The sequence below is a fragment of the Callorhinus ursinus genome, unplaced genomic scaffold, assembly GCF_003265705.2.
Source record: "Callorhinus ursinus isolate GAN/ISIS: 27379988/994484 unplaced genomic scaffold, GSC_fseal_2.0 scaffold9, whole genome shotgun sequence".
Classification (NCBI taxonomy): Eukaryota; Metazoa; Chordata; class Mammalia; order Carnivora; family Otariidae; genus Callorhinus; species Callorhinus ursinus.
In genome coordinates this window covers 25,413,265-25,427,113 of record NW_027397071.1, presented here as the reverse complement: position 1 = coordinate 25,427,113, position 13,849 = coordinate 25,413,265, and the positions used below count along the sequence as shown (strand labels likewise).

Here is a 13,849-nt window from a genome sequence, read left to right as displayed (position 1 = left end):
ATTTACATACGAAGAAAATTATCAATGCATATCCTTGTTTCAATTATAGTATTAGCCATACTACATGAAATAAAATGAAATGGTGCTTGCATACAAAACTGTTATTTGTAAAGGAATCTGATTGCAGGTTAAAAGGAATAATTTGTTTTTGGAAAGAGTTTAAAAGAATCACAATTTATCATGACCAAGACATCTGCACCATATTTTCCATTCCTCACAGCACATTTATTTCAGTAATTCCGTTATGTCGGTTCTTAGCATGAGCATAGTGTTACACGATTTTCGTACATATAATCACATCCAAAACAAGTTCTAAAATTTAAATTGTAAACATTCTCATCATATGTAGAAATATTTCAATTGGTGTATTAAGTTTTGCTAACTGATCAAATTTGGAATATAAATGAGAAAGCCTATTCTAAGTTGTGTAGTGAGCATTGTTTATTAATTACATTTCTACAATGTTAAATAAAGTAAGAGGCAAACCTGTCCTGTAAGCATGTCAAAATTTAGGTAAAACATTAAAAAGAAACAAATCTGTTAACAAAAGGATGTCTTGCAATAAAGAACATTAGATTTTTTAAATCTATTATGATACAAAAATGTAAAGGGTAAATAGCATCTTTGTTGACAAAGTAGGAGGTAGCATGGATGCACCACTTTATTGTCTGAGAAATGCAACTGGAGTAAAGAATATTTCCTTACCACAAATAATTTCCAGGACTATGTACATATTTCTTTTAGAAATACTTGTTTAAACAAATCTCCCTCCACTTTTTAGTATAAAAAAAACCGTTCCATGTGATTTTAAAAAAACACTTACACATCTAGATAGAATAGTACTCTGCCCTATTTGAGTGAACAGTCTCAAACTATGAAGTACATGATATTTAATGCCCTAAGTTGAGTAAATTTAGTTTAGCGGTTCCTGATATTATACAAAACACTAAATACATACAAACAAAATATAATATCTTATTTTTCAATGCAAGTCTTGTGGGGAATAAACAGAACCTTGATTCCGGTAACACTGCAGAAAATGTAATTTTCCAATAAGTCTGTCTTTAAGTTATCCATGTGCAACAGTTTATTAATGACTGCTTACGTGTACATCTTTCATTGAGTGAACAGTTAACTGACAAAACTTAGTAAACCTTAAAAACACATCTTCCATCCTATATAAAATATATAGACTACTTACTGTTTGAAGTACTCAGTTTGCTCTGATGTCACTGTAATTCACTTTTCCCCATTTTCCTGCTTTAGTATTTATAAACGGATAATTTAACGTGGCTTTAAAAAAAAAAGACAAAGAATTTCAAATTTACATCCAATTTAAATTTGCTATTTAAAAGGTTTCCTTGTTCTATGAAGCTGCTTCTGCCATTAGTAGAGAAAATGAAGTTTCTGTAATGGAGGCAGGCTTTTTAAGTAGTGACGTGACTTCCACCATGCCAGCTCCAGTCCGTGGAAGATTAGCGTTTACAATGTGTCGTTGTAAGTGCTTAATCCAGTCTTCCTGAACAGACAATGGTCCACGAAAGACTAGGCCACAAAACCTGTAGAAGAAGTTGATAACAGTTCTCTTAACATGACCAATTCCCTTTATTTAAAACCAATTCACATAAAATCCATAAACATAAGAAGTAGACTTTACTATATCTTGGAGATACTATCATATACTGGAGTACTTGACAACAGTTTTTAAATACATATAAAGTCAAAATGATTTAATATAATATAAAACTGCCAATTCACATGCTTAACAGCTATATTACCTGTAGTAATATTTGTAGAGGTAGAAATACTATTAAATTAAAATTAATTAAAAGGTCTTAATACCTATCCATCTCAATACACTTAAAACAACATAATTCCAAAATGTACCATTCTTTTCAAAAGACCCTTCCCCAACTCAGAATTCCTTAAACCTCATGAGGATGAGTATACAAGGAGGTGGGAATAAGTTTGCATAGCTATACTTAAAGTATGAGTGGAGAGAAATGTAGTCCCAAGAAGCAGAAACTCAAGACAAATAAAAAAAAATTCAAACCAAAGTAAACCAAACAAAGCAACTAAATAAGACACAACAACAAAAAAAGCTACTTTCATAAATCACAGTATCACTGAAGTTCTGAGATGATATAAAAAATTTATTCATCAGTTATGAAATACAGTGTATTATGAGCTAAGAAAGATTTTAAGCCTGTCTCCAAAAATTCATTTATAACTTGATAGCTGAGAATGCACCTTCTGCCACAAATTAAAAATCCCTAATATGTCTCAAAGCAAAATCTGAAGAAACTGAGCAGATATGGCAATATAAGCATATACCTGCATCGGAGAATGTAAACCTCGTCAGCACCATGAGGTAATGTTAGCATTTTCTTCTTGCTTCCAGATCTTGACCTTGATTTCTTTTGCTTACAATCTAAGGCTAAAAAAGGGAAGAGAAAGACTTAACATTTTATATATATTCTAAACTATAAATACATACTTCTAGAGAGGTCAGGCCATCTAAACCAAGTTAGAAAAAGTCTACATTCATTTGTATTCCCTGAAGCATGCACTAACTTGTAGCTGGGTCTGTAACAACAGTAACATTCTTCCTGTACTATTTTTCAAATAATGCTTTATCATATACCAAACTAGAACTGAGAGAATGTAACTAAACTTGAAATTACTAAATTGGCCAATTATTACAATGGTAGTCTTTCCTCTTACAATCATTAAGTACATTATTTTCATATCTAATTAATCTTCCTTATTTCCAGGAAAATTATAACCTTTTAAGATCGTTAAATTAAGTTACCATCTGATGACTATTCCATTATTCTCACATGCTTTGAAAACTTAGTAAAGAATCAACAACATAATAAAAAGTCAATGAGAAATCAATTTTACAGCAAATACATAATAAATAGTTCTTAAAATTATATGCTGGTCCTACATTTGGAAGGGCAAAAAAAGCTCAATTCTCATTTTTTTAACTCAACCTGTATTGCACGTACAATAATTTTTATTTTACTTAAGAAATAAATGTAAATCCAGAATATCTCACATAAATTTACAAATGGACCAGAAACGTAATGCTAACTATACTTCACATTTTTTTTAATTTTACATTTTCTCCTATAACTTATTTTTAAACTGTGATTAAAAAGGGAAAAAGATTTTTATATTAAAAGTGGATCAAAATTTTAGTGCTGTTCTTGAAATTACTTCAATTACTTGACTTCTCCTTCAATCACTTATTCTAAAAAATATAATTTAATAAAGGGAAAAAAGGTATTTTTTGTAGGTAGGAATGACAGGACATAACATTTTATTGGTTTTTGAATACAACTACACCATTCCTTTGGACAAAGGGATGACAATATGCCAGGGTGCTGCTGGTCAGTTAGCAGGAAGAGAAGGTAAGAGTTTATCTCTAGGGATCCAAGGGGGAGGGAAACAAATGTAACAGAAGAGTTACACAAATGGCTTTTCTTCTGTTAACCTGTCATGTGAAATCCCTTGAAAAATTCTAGGTAAGAGAGAATAGGAACTGATTTTCAAGGATTCTGTGAAATGAGTTGTTCAAAGTCCAGATTCCAAAAGAATAGATGCCACTATTACAAAACCAGTGAACACAGTTCCTTACAGTAGTCAACTGGCAATGCTAACAGAAATGTCATATAGAAAATTAAAAACCATGAGAAGCCTAGATAAATCTCATTCAAGCCACTGGTTTCTCCTTCTTGTGTAACCTGCCTCTTTAAAAGTAAAATCCTGCTTGGGTCCAGAGTATTCCTTTGCTTATGCTCAGAAGAAGAATCTAATAAGTAAAGAACTGCAGGAAATCAAGTTAAGAATGGCTAATTCAAAGCTAAATAAACAAAATCTGGAATAGAAAAATCTTATAAATTATTAGTTATCTCAGTCAAGAGCCTGGCACATAGTAGAAACTCAACAAATACTTCTGGTGAAAAAACAAAGGAAAACCCAATAATTTAACCTTTGACACTTAGGCAGCGTATGAATGGAAATTTGTTCTACCACTATGCAATATAGGTAGCATTCCTGTAGAACACCTGTGCGTCATTTGTTTAAATGAATATGTTGCTAACAGTCACATTGAAATTCTTCATTGATCAGTCTAGCTTAGATGTAGAAACTAAGTTCTTCACAACCATTAGGAAGAGTGAGGTACCAAGTGCTTTGTAATTAGCACCTTCTTTTTCCTAGTTGCACTGGTGAGCAATCTGAATTTAAGTGGATTTTAAAGCATAAAGCAATTCATACACTAGAAGAGTTTAGGGAACTCAAAGGGCTAAGTGCTATGTGCTAATAGATGTCAGCTATTCTTTCCCTATCTAAAAGGTAAACCACACACAATCCCTGTCTTTGTTATGTGGAACAGAGTAAGCATTTTTGGTTTATCATGAGATTATAGGGAGAATCTTACTTTGATGAGCTTGCTGGTTGTCAAAATTGCCACACTGTATTCAAATTCCTTTTAAAATGTAAATAAATTACTGTAGGATACAAACAGAATGCATTATAACAATACTTCAAAAATTTGTTCACAGAATGCTAATGTTAAGTGTGTAAAGCAAATTTAGGGAGAAGGGCAGAGGGTGATGGGCAAGTATGCAATAGAATGTTTTTATCAGTTATATTTAGACGCCATAATTCTTTAAAAATGGAACTGGACATGTTTACTTTGAGATATAGAAATGTTTTTGACTTTAATACAGGAAAAAGAATTTTTCTGACTTTTGATGTTGTACAGACTCTAGAAACTGAGGTTCAGGCTGTTTTACGAATGATCAGATCTAAATTTTAAATGACAATGCCATAAGCTTTTGTAGTAATTAATATTTGAAGGTATCATGACTTTGGAAAATAGGACAACTCTGCCAGCATATGACTGAGATTCTCCATTACCCAGGATTCCAAGTAAGTTTAGAGAACCACATGCATTGGGCATCCTTGGAAGTTTGTCCATAAAGTAAGGATATTAAAAACTTGGGACCTCTGGTAATTATACTTAAGTACCTTGGTGTCTTAATATCTCCATGATCACTTTTAAATTTCTTATCCCCTGAAATGTCACGTATTTATTTTAGATGGTAAAACATGAATACATTTTACAAGAATAGTTTTTTTCTAATACCAACATCCAAACTTCACCCCTGCATTATTGCTCAAACATTTTAGAAAAATCTGCAAAAAAATGAGTATTTAATATATTATTAATATGCACACAAAGGGGACATCCATATGGTATTCTTTACATGAAAAAGATGATTTACACAAAATGTTCCACTAAATGAAAAAGATGATGTACAAACATATCTATTACACAAATGTTCTCATTCAACAGTTTTTATTATATGTAAAGGGAAAAGCAGTTTTATTCTGGAGTGTACCAGGAGTCATTAGAACATTAAAAGCAGAACACTAACACGTTCAGTTTTAATATAATGGGGCATATCAATATTTGTGATAAATAGCCAAAGCTTTAACAAAGTTGTTTACATTAATAATCTGCCAAATATATCTTTACACAAAGCATTTCTTTGTAAAAGGATTTTATTTGCACTTAGTGTCAAAAAATAAAAACACACACACTTTTTATCTCTTCCAAAGTATTTTAAATCTAACACTGTTTCTATACTTAAAATTTACACAAAATACTAGATTGGTTTTAGAATCTTAATTTTCTTTTCCTTGAGTATAATTGCATTTTAGAAAGGAACAAACTCAGCCATTCAAACCTTCCTAAGGCACGCACCTATTCAGGGAGGCAGAAATGTTTAAATGATCAATTTTAAGCAGAAGACTGTTAAAAACATCTTTGCAGTTATCTGATTTATAAAGGATTTAATCTGCTACTGGGAGTATTTTACTTATAAGGATAAACTATGCTGTAAGGTTATATACAAAGTTTTAGAATATACCTTTCCTTTCAGTAAAACAGCTGTTTGATCAAATAGGAATGAAAGAGAAATACAGTAGACTTATGAACCCTCAAAAAGAACACCACACTGCTATGCTACAAAATACAACAACAGCAACAGCAACAACAACAAAATGTGTTTAAAGCACTAAACCAGATCAGTTAAAAGCAAATAATCAATGAGTAACACAAGAGATACAAATTCGAGTTTGCTTTCTGAGCCTTATTTAGTTTTATACCTGGAAGAAAAATAATTTACTTTGGGCTCCAACATTTAATAAGTCCTTTTGACACTTCTACCTTTCTGCCCATTACATACAACTATTTCAGTGAATTTCATTTTCTTTTTAGTTCACTACACAAATGACCTCCAAAAATGAGTATTTATTTCTTAGAAACATCTGAAGCTTCAGTGTGGTAAAGGACATCATAACTAAATTAACATTCACCTCCAAAATATTTTTATTTGCAATCATCCTCCCCTACCCATTTAATTCAAAGTCCCATCTCAACTTTTTGTTCCTAACTGGTTTTCGGCATCTCTGGAGTAAAATGACACTTAATACAATGGCCAGGTTATACACATCCAAAATAAAAGGTATAGTATAGCTCTACTAGAGGGAAGAAAATTTCTTCTCCATCTCGCTGGCCTGTGTAAGATGGGTAGGCAGCAACAACAGCTATGAACTCATTCAGGAAGACAGTAGGGATAAAGAAGATGGAAAGAGGTAAGTCATCATTCCACCACCATTAACACACTGGTGGTGGAGGTAAGTAGTGGCAGTGGAGAGGTGGGAGGAGAATGCCTATGTCCCAAGGGGTACACATATGTGAGATGATAAATAAACTCAATTCTAGTTGCTGTCATTAGTCCTTCAAAGTTCTTAAGTCCCAAGCATATAAAAGACTGTGCAAAGAGCATTTTGTTTCCCTCAGCCCCAGCTGAAAAGGGAACATCGCTTTTGGTGGCGGGAGGAATGGGAGGAGAAACATGTTACCTTGTATAAAATAGGGATGGGGGATAAAGGAAGCCAAATTCTTATTTCTTCAGTGTACACTCTTCTCTTTGCATAAAGTGCCTACACGACAGACTTCATGGGTATATGACTTGTGCAGTCACATAGGATCCCATACTTGGTTAAACACTGCTGTCATACGCAATCTTGAAATTCTTAAGTTTTTTAACACAAGACGTTACATCTTCATTTTGCACTGGATCCTGCAAAATATGTTGCCAGTTCTGGGTCCTGAGTACCTACCACTCTAAATGAGAAAGCCAGCCCTCAGCTCCACCTCTTAATCTCTTGACTCAAAAAAACAGCTATTAAGAGAAAAATTGTTAAATCCCACTCTCTATAGCCTATGAAAATGGAAAGGACTTCCCTACTTCCAATACCAATTTTTTGTTTCTAGGTATACTACCATAATCAAACCAGTCATTATTCCCAAGATACATATAAAGCAGTTTAAGGGGTTTACTGTCATGAAAAGCAATGTTCCCCTTCCAATCAGAATTAAGCATATAGATATATAATTAGCAACTCAGAAGTATATTTTCACCATTATTTTCTCTTGATATTTTCACTCCAAAATTGGATATTTTTTCAGTATCCTAGGTTACTTACATCAATTTTTAGAGTTTCCATTCTCAGTGACTAAAAGTAATAACTAACCCAGAATCACAGAGCAATCATGGCAAAGTTAATTAGATCCTGCAAGATTTAACATTTTACCTAGAAAAGGATGGAATGCAAAATACCTGAAAAGTAGATTTCCTTTGCTTTAAGTATGAGGTTTATTGCTTAAAGTATTAGTCTAGAAGAAGCAGGTAGTTTGAGTTTGCCCTACAAATTAAGGATTATATTAAGGGTAGGAATAGCCTTCTATCCTTGGTTCAGAGAATGAGTTCAAGCAAATGAAGGTAGTCTTTATTTAAACTTAAGTCTACTTGGGAGAAAAATAGGTACATTCAATTTGTAGAAGTCTCTGCTACTTCAAAGTAGAGTGGATATTTGTAAAAGAATATTCTGAGCAATATTCCCCTAAGGAGTGAAGGGAAAAGCTAAATGTAAGTATACTTTATCACAGATTTTTATAAACAAAGAAATTGGAAGCAGACTAGTTTTTCCAGCTTGTCAAAAGCTAAAAGCTAACAATACCCTGGCTACAAGTTGTTTACTGGTCAGTTAAGAATTAATAAGGATAGTAAATGTATTATTTCTCTGTGGTAACAGGTTAGGAAAAAACATTTAAAATTTCTTAAGATGGGTTTGACTTGCATGCTGTTTTCTAAAGCAAAATATGCACTTACCAATATCAACCACTCTTCCAAAACTAAGACACATCTAAAATTAGAATAAACATTAAAATACCTAACTACCTGCTATAAAACACTTTTGTTTAGAATTATTTGTATATAATCACACTTCCTGACCCCTAAAAGCCTCAGTATTTTCAAAATATCATTTCATATTTAGTAGGAGTAATTAAATAAATGTTTCTGATTATAAAATTAGGTAAGGAAACAACCTTACTTTAGTATTGCCATAAATTATCTTTTAATATAATCATGTTCAAGTTACACAGGGCGCACAATAATTATAATGGTGTATCTGAAGGTCACAAATGCACAAATCCCAATAGATCTGATTTTTTTTTTTATAATTTTGAAGGTTTTACACATTCCAGCCAAAATCCAAACTATAATCAAACATGGTGTTGACCAGGCACCTTCTGCGTCGAGTTAACTTCCAGCTAAGGCCACAATTAATGTTCTAAACACTGCACAGCAAAAATTAACCTTATTCCTCAAATTCCAGACACAACAAAGAAACGGTGAATACTATTTTTCCACTTCTTAGATACATGAGAGACCAAGAGTCTCCATCAAGTCACATTCATCCTCTCATCCTAACCTCCAAAAGAGAAAGTCTGTGTATTGTTTTATTATTTCCATAAAGTCATTTAATGCAGATTACTTACAAGTTAGCTCTGGCCAGAACATGCCTTGTTACTTATAAGGTCTAACTATATCTTAATCCAGATTATAAAGAGCATTAAAAAAATCATGTTAGAATAGAAATCATAGCAAACACAAAACATTACAACAAAGGATATAAAGATATTAGACATGTTAAAAAATCCAAACATATAAAAATCTAGGTTAATACAATTGTTAAAAAGATCAAACAAGATATAAAAAGCAAAACTCCGAAAACTAGTAACAGAACCAACAAGAATGGTAGGGGACTAGTTAAGATTTTTATGAAAAACAAGTGGTTGGTCAAAAAAGATTATCAACCAAATAGAATTCCTAAATTTTATAACTAATGATATCAAAAGCAGGCATCATAAAATGTAAATATTTTGTGCTACAATGGTACAAAACTCTTCAGAATTCCACTCTCCTACACACAAATTTACTGATTCGATCAGTGTGGTTATTTGCTTTGTTACAGTGAATAGCTAGATGATCACGTGTTGCTGGATAAGTAATGAAGCCTATCTTTTACTTAGAAACACCATGGTAGCAGATTCATATGATGGTTATACTGACTGGTATAACCGACCTCCTGGTAACAAGATTTAAAACCTGAGTCATCTCTATCTCTGTCCTCTTATTCTTCTACCTCTAACTAATCTGCCAAACTCTGCTTATTTTTCCTTCCATAGTATTACCTTTTAATTATTATCTTTCCTTTGCATTCATATTGTCATTGTCCTGGTTCAGGACTACTAAAATGACCTCACCTACAATTTCTCCACCTCCCCAGCAAATCCTTTAACTTTTCTCCAATTCTTCAAACAAACAAACAAACAAAAAACACTTCACTTGTTCCTCACTAAAAAGTTAATCCCATCACCATAGATTAGCATTCCATATCCTTTACTTGTCTGCCTCTTACCTCCTACTTCCTTGTATTTTCAATAAACCTTCCCGCTGTCCCAAGTTGCTCCCTCCTATAGGTATGCTTCTTGCCAACCCCTGATCCCGATTTCCATTTCAATTAGCTATCCTCAGGATCCAAATCAAATGTTACTTCCAAAAGCCTTGTTGGGTCCTGGTCCAGCTGAAAGTACCTTCCTCTTCCTCTGAACTTCCACAGTATTTCATGAGGAGAGGTGTAACTCTCCAATGGCACTTACAATTTGTCTTGTATTACAGTTATGTATTATGTGCTTCTACGATAAGATCCAATTTATCTCTGCAGTACTTAGCACCATGCATAAACCAAGTAGGAACTGAAAAAAATTGCTTGTTGAATTAGTGAATAAATCAGCCAATCAATTTTTAGTATTGTAGGCAAATAGCCCACTTCTTGCTCGCATAATAAAACACTTAGTATCCATAAGGGTGACTCCTATTTATCAAATGATTAAATTATAGTCAGTCTACAGTTTCCCAAGGCAGAAATAAGAACATTTTAGAAACATTATCATCAAAATGGTTAGGATAAAATCAAGTGTGACACTAGTCTTCGATTACCTTGAAAATTTATTCAACTTGAACAATTTATTGTTGTGCTAATGATGAATAATGACACATTATTGTGCAGATAAATATATACAGATATGCACTTTTAATGAAGTGTTCTTCACTTCATTAAAAGAGATACTACAGAGATAAGTTGTAGCCAGGAAAATACAGAAACACATCTTTCATTTTATCAGGGATAGCTTTTTAAAAATACAAGTCTGACCACATTATTCCCTTATTTTAAAAAATTCTTCCATGATTTCCAAATTTTTTTAGCAAGCATTCAAAGCATCAACCCCACCTTTCTGGCATTACCATCTTCCCAAATACCTGTAATTCAATCTCCCAGTACCTTTTGAATTCAAAATTTCATCCCTTTGTGCCTAAACTATGTCCTTCTCTCTACCTAGAATGTTCTACTTCATCCCTTCTTCCTAAAACTACTCATCCTTCAAGTTTAGGGTCTAGCTGAAACCTTATAAACTTTTCCAGATTAGTACTTATCCCACAGGATCATGTGTATGTTTATGCAGCTGAAGTGCAGGGTCTTTACGGCCTCAGAGCACTGTCCTGGTACATGATACAACAGCTAAAAATTTTGTTGAATGAATGAAAATTTTGACTACCAGCTTTATTTTTCTCTCTCATTTTAAACATAATGACAAGAAACACAGCAGCATGAACCACTCTTACTTTTCCTTTTTCCTTCTTTTTGAGGCTCTATTTAAATAATGAGTCAAATTGTGAGAGCAGCAGGAAAAAAGAACCCAACTTAATTTCCAGCCTAGAATAAAATAAACACCTTTATATCCTACAGCACTCATACTTTACTTCCATTTACTTGTATACTATCTTGTATAGTTCTCTAATTTTGATAGTTTTATATGTGTTGCCAATAATGCTCTCTTAAGTTCTTTGATGACAGGAACATGTTTCATACTTCTCGTGTATCCTCTATATAGCCTAGTCTAGAGTAATTATCAAGGTATCTGCTTTAACTAAAAGCTACTTTGCTCCTTTAAAGTTTAATCATAATAAGAAAATAAAAATGTTCTGTTTGTACTACTCTTTCAGACTGAATGAATCACTATAAAAGCATGCAATATCCTCAAGATGTAATTTTATAATAATGTCTTAAAAGACACTGCAGAGACACTCACAAAAAGACAAATAATTTAATGCATCTTGAGAAGCTTTCACAATACTATTTTTTTCTTTCCACCACAGGAGAAAAGTGTTCCTAGAGCACTTTCCACAATACAAGAATTACTTTTCTGGTGGCTTATCTGCACGCTCAGCACCTGGCACTGTGTTACACATTCATTAGCACTTGGGTGTTGCAGGCCTCTATGGCCAATTATATCATTAAAGCTGAAAACAGGCAAAAGACCCTATTAAGTAACACACAACCTACTATTCCATTTAAAAGTGGATGGTATGAAAAATAAAACACTGACTTTACTAAAAAAAGAATGTAGATATATTGCACTGGTGGTACTTACTGAAAGACTCTCTAGTACCAATTTTTAAGTTCTTTTTCTCATCGGAAGTTATTTATTAATTATGATAGTGGTGAGTCTGTTGGTGTAGAACAGCAATAATCCTGCTTTACTTCTAAAATGTTGTCATGGAAGTGTTCTTGAAGGTAATGAAATGAAACCTTTCCCCCAAATATATCTGCATATAAAAATGTTTTCAGAGGCACCCGGGTGGCTGAGTCAGTTAAGCATCTGACTCAATTTTGGCTCAGGTCATGATCTCAGGGCTGTGAGATCAATCCCTGTGTTGGGCTCTGTACTGGGTGCACTGGTTGCGTGCTTGGGCTTCTCCCTCTCCCTTTCCCTCTGCCTCACCCTTTCTTTAAAAAAAAAAAAAAGTTTTTCTTGCATTAATTTTAACTAGAAATTTCCAATTTAAATATTGGAGGCTAGCATTTTATTAAAAAATATGATCTACAAATAAAAAATAAATAAAATACGATCCACAGATAAACATTTGAATACAATGAGTAAAGAAAATTTACTTGCTGCCATAGAAGAAGTATTATGATTTCTAAAATCTTACTATTGTTGATTCTGGTCAGTACTATTCCCTAAGAGAAAAAGTCACTTAAGGGGAGTGTTTTCAGTCTGTGGGTAGTAACTTCTTAGTAGGTAGTAAATCAAATTATTGGGTCATGACTAGCATTATTTTTAATGAAAAAGAATAAAACAGAAATATTAGAGTACATCCCATTCAATCCAGGTGAGTATGAGTGAACAAGTATGTGTATTAAAGTGAGTTTGTATACACAGTCAAGATGTAAAATGGAGCTCCAATAAAAATGCTGAACACCACTATTACTCTTTCTCCTTTCTAAGAGATAACATGGCTCTGTACCATAAGGAAGCATAGTGCAAACATTCATTCATCTTACTGATATATTTCCTTTCACAACAACCTATTCAGACTTTAATTATTTCCTTTTCTTTACCTGTTGGAATTCACTCTTACTTTGACCTCAAAATATTTTTTTTTGGTTCCTTATTGCAGATTAAGTTGATAGAATATACTCTGCCTTAAATAATTTTAAATATTTTAGAAACTTTAAAAACCAAAGTGACCATATAATTTATTGTTCAATCCAGGACACTTATAAAGGAGGCAATCTTCTATTACTCATTTGGGACAACAGGGCTAACCCAGTGTGTACAGTCACTCTACTAATAACTTAGTAATGCTGTGTTTTTAATACTGCCAGTATAAAAAGGGTATCATTTAAATATTAAACACAAAAAAGTCAATAGTAAAATTAAAAGTCCAAATGCATTTAATATGAACTACATAAGATTTCTGATTTTTAATGAAAATTATGTAATGTTCTTATTAGATTGTATAAAGAATTAACCAGGAAAAAATTTGTATGAGCAGTTAATCTAAAGAGAACAAAACCTGAAAAAGTCCACCAATAGTGTGGTCTATCTTAACTGTAATAAATTTCTATTTAGAAGTATGTCTTGAATTTACAATATATGATATAAAGTAAACCCTTTGGCACTAGCCTCTTGAGACAAAAATTCATTTTTAAAAAGGTAAAAAAAAATGCTTCATAAATGATTATCCACAAGCACATGGAAATTATTAAATAATTATTTGAACTTGCCCAGTGGATTATAAATTTGGTCAGTTCTGGGCAAAATGAAGTCTATTCTTTTTTGACAGTTTGACTCTGTCCCAAGTATGGCTACCCTTCCACGTCTTCAATTCCAAGCTTTCCTACTTTATGTCCTTTTACTAAAATTATGAAGCGTATTATATTTTAGTTTATATTTGTGACCATATAAATTAGTTTTGATGTTACACAGTTCCAGCATTCTAAGCATTTTCTAACTCTTACCACATACACACACACACACACACACACACACACACACACACACACACACACA

General features: G+C 32.7%; 1 protein-coding gene across 10 annotated transcripts in view; it reads right to left on the bottom strand.

The window, feature by feature from the left end:
- Positions 1–203: 203 nt before the first annotated feature.
- ZNF644 (zinc finger protein 644) overlaps positions 204–13,849 on the bottom strand; it is a 98,359-nt gene continuing 84,713 nt past the window's right edge. For 9 of the 10 annotated variants that reach the window (XM_025872164.2, XM_025872165.2, XM_073896342.1 and 6 more), the window contains 2 exons: positions 2,335–2,437; positions 204–1,559 (listed from right to left, as the gene is read on the bottom strand). In XM_025872164.2, the coding sequence (XP_025727949.1) occupies positions 1,367–1,559; positions 2,335–2,437 (296 nt within the window). In that variant the 3' untranslated portion in view covers positions 204–1,366. Of the gene's footprint in view, positions 1,560–2,334; positions 2,438–4,447; positions 4,518–13,849 lie in introns of those variants that run through there. The other variant, XM_073896344.1, reaches the window with a different exon arrangement.